The 6000-nt window shown below is 46.6% G+C and overlaps 1 protein-coding gene across 2 annotated transcripts in view; it reads left to right on the top strand.

The window, feature by feature from the left end:
* The first annotated feature begins 466 nt into the window (after positions 1–466).
* The window catches only part of chrnb1 (cholinergic receptor, nicotinic, beta 1 (muscle)), a 34519-nt gene continuing 28985 nt past the window's right edge, over positions 467–6000 (top strand). The window contains exons 1-2 of one of the 2 annotated variants that reach the window (XM_087982992.1): positions 467–616; positions 3265–3404. In XM_087982992.1, the coding sequence (XP_087839118.1) occupies positions 556–616; positions 3265–3404 (201 nt within the window). In that variant the 5' untranslated portion in view covers positions 467–555. The remainder of the gene's footprint in view (positions 617–3264; positions 3405–6000) is intronic. The other variant, XM_087982993.1, reaches the window with a different exon arrangement.

Raw genomic sequence — 6000 nt, 5'->3', positions numbered from 1 at the left:
CAACCCTGGCAACATCCTTGTAAATCTTTTCTGAACCCTTTCAAGTTTCACAACATCTTTCCGATAGGAAGGAGACCAGAATTACATGCAATATTCCAACAGTGTTGTTGTAGTAGCTACACTAGCCAAGGCAAGTGGAAGCGATCCCATCACACTGCTGGCTTGTAAATGGTGGTCAGGGTTTGGTCCCTGTGTGAATGGTAAAGTGTGCATGAATGAAGGTGACTCACTGGGCTGTTGGCAGGAATCCCAGGCGCTTACGGTATCTTTAAACGTCCTTCGGAGGGGGGGGGGGGGGGGAACCTGATGCTTACTGAACAGCTGCTGTTTATGCGGAACATGGGATTTTCGGCAGTTCCCCCCCCCCCCCCCTCTTCCTTTTAGCTGTCATTGGAGGAGGTGGGGGTTGGAGAGGAGCTGGTCCAGCCCCTTCCCTGACTGACAGCAGCCAGCGAGTCTCAGGCTCAACTCACCAGCCAATCTACTCACCCGCAGAAAGTTGGTGTAAAGTTCCAGGAAAGTTTCAGAAAGTTCTGACAGAGTCACTGTCTGGAAATGGGGGTTGCATGGTTAGCAGTGAGACTTCAAATCCTCTTGCTCCTGGTCACAGGGGCAGGTAAGTGCCTGTTTCTCGGATAAAGTGCAAAAGCGAAAGACCTGGGATAGCTGCGGCAGGAGTGATTGAAAGCAGGAGTGTGTCCAAAGCAGAGTCTTCAGCTGTGAGGTGGTGGGGTATGTCATGAAACACCTCCCTATCAACGCGTGCTTTCTATTCATGTCCTCGTCACTTTTAGCCCCTGTCTGAGGTTCACTTTCGGTCCGCTACCCAGAGCCATATGTATTTCGTTTCCGTGAATGAATGCCCAATGGCACAACGCTGTATATACATTGAGGGGACTGGTGGGTCAGTTGGAACACAGTTCAGGTGGAAGGCAAGGGGCGTCTGCCTTGCATTACACAACACGGCGTAGTGAGGGGTGTGGGGTATATCAGAGAGTGTCACAGTGAGGGGTGTGGGGTATATCAGACAGTGTTACAGTGAGGGGTGTGGGGTATATCAGAGAGTGTCACAGTGAGGGGTGTGGGGTATATCAGAGAGTGTTACACTGAGGGGTGTGGGGTATATCAGAGTGTGTTACAGTGAGGGGTGTGGGGTATATCAGAGAGTGTCACAGTGAGGGGTGTGGGGTATATCAGAGTGTGTTATAGTGAGGGGTGTGAGGTATATCAGAGTGTGTTACAGTGAGGGGTGTGGGGTATATCAGAGAGTGTCACAGTGAGGGGTGTGGGGTATATCAGAGAGTGTCACAGTGAGGGGTGTGGGGTATATCAGAGAGTGTTACAGTGAGGGGTGTGGGGTATATCAGAGAGTGTTACAGTGAGGGGTGTGGGGTATATCAGAGAGTGTTACACTGAGGGGTGTGGGGTATATCAGAGAGTGTCACAGTGAGGGGTGTGGGGTATATCAGAGTGTGTTACAGTGAGGGGTGTGGGGTATATCAGAGTGTGTCACAGTGAGGGGTGTGGGGTATATCAGAGTGTGTCACAGTGAGGGGTGTGGGGTATATCAGAGAGTGTTACAGTGAGGGGTGTGGGGTATATCAGAGAGTGTTACAGTGAGGGGTGTGGGGTATATCAGAAAGTGTTACAGTGAGGGGTGTGGGGTATATCAGAGAGTGTTACAGTGAGGGGTGTGGGATATATCAGAGTGTGTTACAGTGAGGGGTGTGGGGTATATCAGAGTGTGTTACATTGAGGGGTGTGGGATATATCAGAGTTTTATTGTGAAGGCTTTCGAACATTAGAATGTGTTGCAGTGAAGGGGCTGGGTATGGGGTGTATCTCAGCAATACTGTGAGGCATTTGTGTGATCTCAGTCAAAGTGAAGGGATGTTGAAATGAAGGGTCAGTGGCAGGTTTGCGCGTGGGGAGATTAATTGAAGAAGATTGTGTTACACTGAGATGAACAGGTGGTTGGGACCAGTCTGTCTCACCAATGCAGCTCATCCCGGGCTCAAACCACAGAGAAATGCAGTCTGTTCTATTCATATACCCAGGGCATTAGACAACAGAGAGAGTTCAGCATGTGGGGCTCGATGGGAGACAGTTCTGTGAAGGGTAAACTCATGGCATTTATGATAATCAGTTGGAGAATCAACATTAATTCTGTGCAGATCAGGATGTTGCAGTTTGTGACACTGATGGATTTAGACAGACTCTGTATATAGAGTCTTATAGCTGATTCTGCTCCAGAGGCTCCATCATTTGATGGGCGTTAAAACAGCCTGACATGATGTTTAACCATCACCCTCACTCAAATATTAGAATTTGTGCTCCAACCCATCACCTTCTACCTACACGTCCAGATGGGGTTAGCTGTTTCTTTTAAGTCTGCATAAGGCAATGGGTATGCAAGATCCCATTCCACTCCCGCCCGCCCCTCACCTACTTGCGTTGAGTTGAAGATGTTAGGTCAGACTCCTTCCTGCTACTAGGTGGGGCAGGAGGGTCTGTGCTTGGATGTGTGTGTGTGTGTTAGCTGACTGGGTCTGATGGGGTATACCCAAAAGGGCCAAAGGGACACACCATAAGCCAATTTAAAAATCCCCCAACACCAGGTTATAGTCCAACAGGTTTATTCGGAAGCGCTAGCTTTCGGAGCGACGCTCCTTCATCAGGTGATAGTGGAGAGTAAGATTGTAAGTCACAGAATTTCTAGCAAAAGTTTACAGTGTGATGTAACTGAAATTATACATTGAAAAATACCTTGATTGTTTGTTAAGTCTCTCATCTGTTAGAATGACCATGTTAGTGTCACTTCTTTTATATGTAAATGGCAAAACCTTTTTTAAAAGTTACATTCTCAGGTGCACTTTAACAATTGGTGTCAGCCCAGATAATGTGTTGAAGGTGTTAGCTCCCCTGTGTGCTGCTGTCTGTGCCATCATTTTTAGACTGATTCTAATCTAAAAAACGAGTTAACAGAGTCTTACATGGTTTCATGCAGTGACACACACACACCCACACATATACGTTTGTGGGGTGAAAGTTTTGTGATTTACATATGTAGAAGTGACACTAACATGATTAAAAGGAAGACGGTCAGATTTTCTCTTATTGGAAATGGGCTTTGCCTGTCACTTGTGTGGCAATTATGTTAAACGTTTCAGTCAAAGTGATGAATTCCTCGCGTCAACTGATGCAAATTCATGGTTGGTGATTTTGGACTTGTCTGCCTGGTTTCTTTCTGACCTTTGACCCCAGGGGTTGGTGCCTCTGAGACTGAGGAGAGACTTCTCCACAAGTTGTTTGACTCCTACAATCTCAATGTGCGACCAGCGCAGGCAGCAGACGAGAGAGTGACGGTGAGAGTGGGGATGACCCTCTCACAGCTGATCAGCCTGGTAAGTCATGATTTGGGTAAGTGATAGAGTCATAGTGATGTACAGCACGGAAACAGACACTTCAGTCCAACCCGTCCATGCCGACCAGATATCCCAACCCAGTCTAGTCCCACCTGCCAGCACCCTGTCCATATCCCTCCAAACCCTTCCTATTCATATACCCATTTTAAATGCTGTAATTGTACCAGCCTCCACCACTTCCTCTGGCAGCTCATTCCATACACGTACCACCCTCTGTGTGAAAAAATTGCCCCTTAGGTCTCTTTTATATCTTTCCCCTCTCACCCTAAACCTATGCCCTCTAGTTCTGGACTCCCCGACCCCAGGGAAAAGACTTTGTCTATTTATCCTATCCATGCCCCTCATAATTTTATAAACCTCTATAAGGTCCCCCTCAGCCTCCGACACTCCAGGGAAAACAGCCCCAGCCTGTTCAGCCTCTCCCTGTAGCTCAAATCCTCCAACCCTGGCAACATCCTTGTAAATCTTTTCTGAACCCTTTCAAGTTTCACAACATCTTGCCGATAGGAAAGAGAGCAGCATTGCACGCAATATTCCAACAGTGGCCTAACCAATGTCCTGTACAGCCGCAACATGACCTCCCAACTCCTGTACTCAATACTCTGACCAATAAAGGAAAGCATACCAAACACCTTCTTCACTATCCTATCTACCTGCGACTCCACTTTCAAGGAGCTATGAACCTGCACTCCAAGGTGTCTTTGTTCAGCAACACTCCCTAGGACCTTACCATTAAATGTATAAGTCCTGCTAAGATTTGCTTTCCCACAATGCAGCACCTCGCATTTATCTGAATTAAACTCCATCTGCCACTTCTCAGCCCATTGGCCCATCTGGTCCAGATCCTGTTGTAATCTGTGGTAACCCTCTTCGCTGTCCACTGCACCTCCAATTTTGGTGTCATCTGCAAACTTACTAACTGTACCTCTTATGCTCACATCCAAATCATTTATACCCAGCACCGATCCTTGTGGCGCTCCAATGGTCACAGGCCTCCAGTCTGAAAAACAACCCTCCACCACCACCCTCTGTCTTCTACCTTTGAGCCAGTTCTGTATCCAAATGGCTAGTTCTCCCTGTATTCCATGAGATCTAACCTTGCTAACCAGTCTCCCATGGGGAACCTTGTCGAATGCCTTACTGAAGTCCGTATAGATCACATCTACCGCTCTGCCCTCATCAATCCTCTTTGTTACTTCCTCAAAAAACTCAGTCTCCAAATCATTCAATGGCAGGAGGCCATTTGGATATGTCTCACTTTCAACTAGTGCTGATCCAAGACTGTTCTCAATTGGCAAAAACTCCCCAGTGCGGGACTAAGACATCGATCTCAAAGGCTAAAATTCAGGGAAATCTTATCATGGTTCTGTTGACTTCTTGTGTCATTGGGTTTGCAATGCTAACAGTTATTGCAACAATCCGGTCTTCAAATCAGATTTCACTTCACGTGAAAATCAGTTAGAAATCCTGAAATTTGACGCTGTCAAGCTCTTGCAATGTTTTGGGCAAGTGAGATCTTTGCAGTTGGTTCTGCCTATTTTTTAGAAGAGTTAGACACTGACCTTCGTGGCCAGGGAGGTCTTTCTTCAACTGAGTCATCCAAACCTGCTGGAAAACACAGCATCATGGATGTAGGTTTGCTCACTGAGCTGGAAGGTTTGTTTTCAGACGTTTCATCACCATAGTAGGTAACATCTTCAGTGAGCCTCTGGACGAAGCACTGGTGGTGTGGCCCATTTTCTACATATATGTTTGAGTTTCCTTGGGCTGGTGATGTCATTTCCTGTTATGACACCATTTCCTATGGTGATTACATTTCCTGTTCTTTTTCTCAAGGGGTGGTAAATGGGATCCAAGTCAAAGTGTTTGTTGATAGAATTCCGGTTGGAATGCTGTGCTTCTAGGAATTCTCATGCGTGTCTCTGTTTGGCTTGTTCTAGGGTGGTTGTCCCAATCGAAGTGGTGTCCTTCCTTATCTGTATGTAAGGATACTAGTGAGAGAGGGTCATGTCATTTTGTGGCTAGTTGATGTTTGTGTATCCTGGTGACTAGTTTTCTGCTTCTTTGTCCAATGTAGTGTTTGTTACAGTTCTTGCACGGTATTTTGTAGATGACATTAGTTGACGGAGGCTCACTGAAGATGTTACCTAGTTGGGTGATGAAATGTCTGAAAATGAACCTTCCGGCTCAGCGAGCAAACCTACATCCAAAACCTCAACCTGAGCTACAAATCTTCTTAAAACTTGCTAACACAGCAACAGTCCAGAGGCTGTTGCTAGGTAGCCTACAACATCGGGCCCCTTCGACCTGAATGTCTAGGAATTGAAGTAATCAAACTCATCTTTTATCTTCCCTAAAGACCTGGATTTATTTTTATAGACAATAGACGCAGGAGTAGGCCATTCGAGCCTGCACCGCCATTCAATATGATCATGGCTGATCATTCCTAATCAGTATCCTGTTCCTGCCTTATCTCCATAACCCTTGATTCCACTATCCTTGAGAGCTCTATCCAACTCTTTCTTAAATGAATCCAGACACTGGGCCTCCACTGCCCTCTGGGGCAGAGCATTCC

This window comes from Chiloscyllium plagiosum, unplaced genomic scaffold (genome assembly GCF_037043375.1).
Source record: "Chiloscyllium plagiosum isolate Xiang-an unplaced genomic scaffold, Cpla_swu_hap1 HiC_scaffold_44, whole genome shotgun sequence".
In the NCBI taxonomy this organism is placed as follows: domain Eukaryota; kingdom Metazoa; phylum Chordata; class Chondrichthyes; order Orectolobiformes; family Hemiscylliidae; genus Chiloscyllium; species Chiloscyllium plagiosum.
The sequence above is the reverse complement of the archived record's forward strand: the minus strand, read 5'-3'. Positions and strand labels throughout refer to the sequence as shown.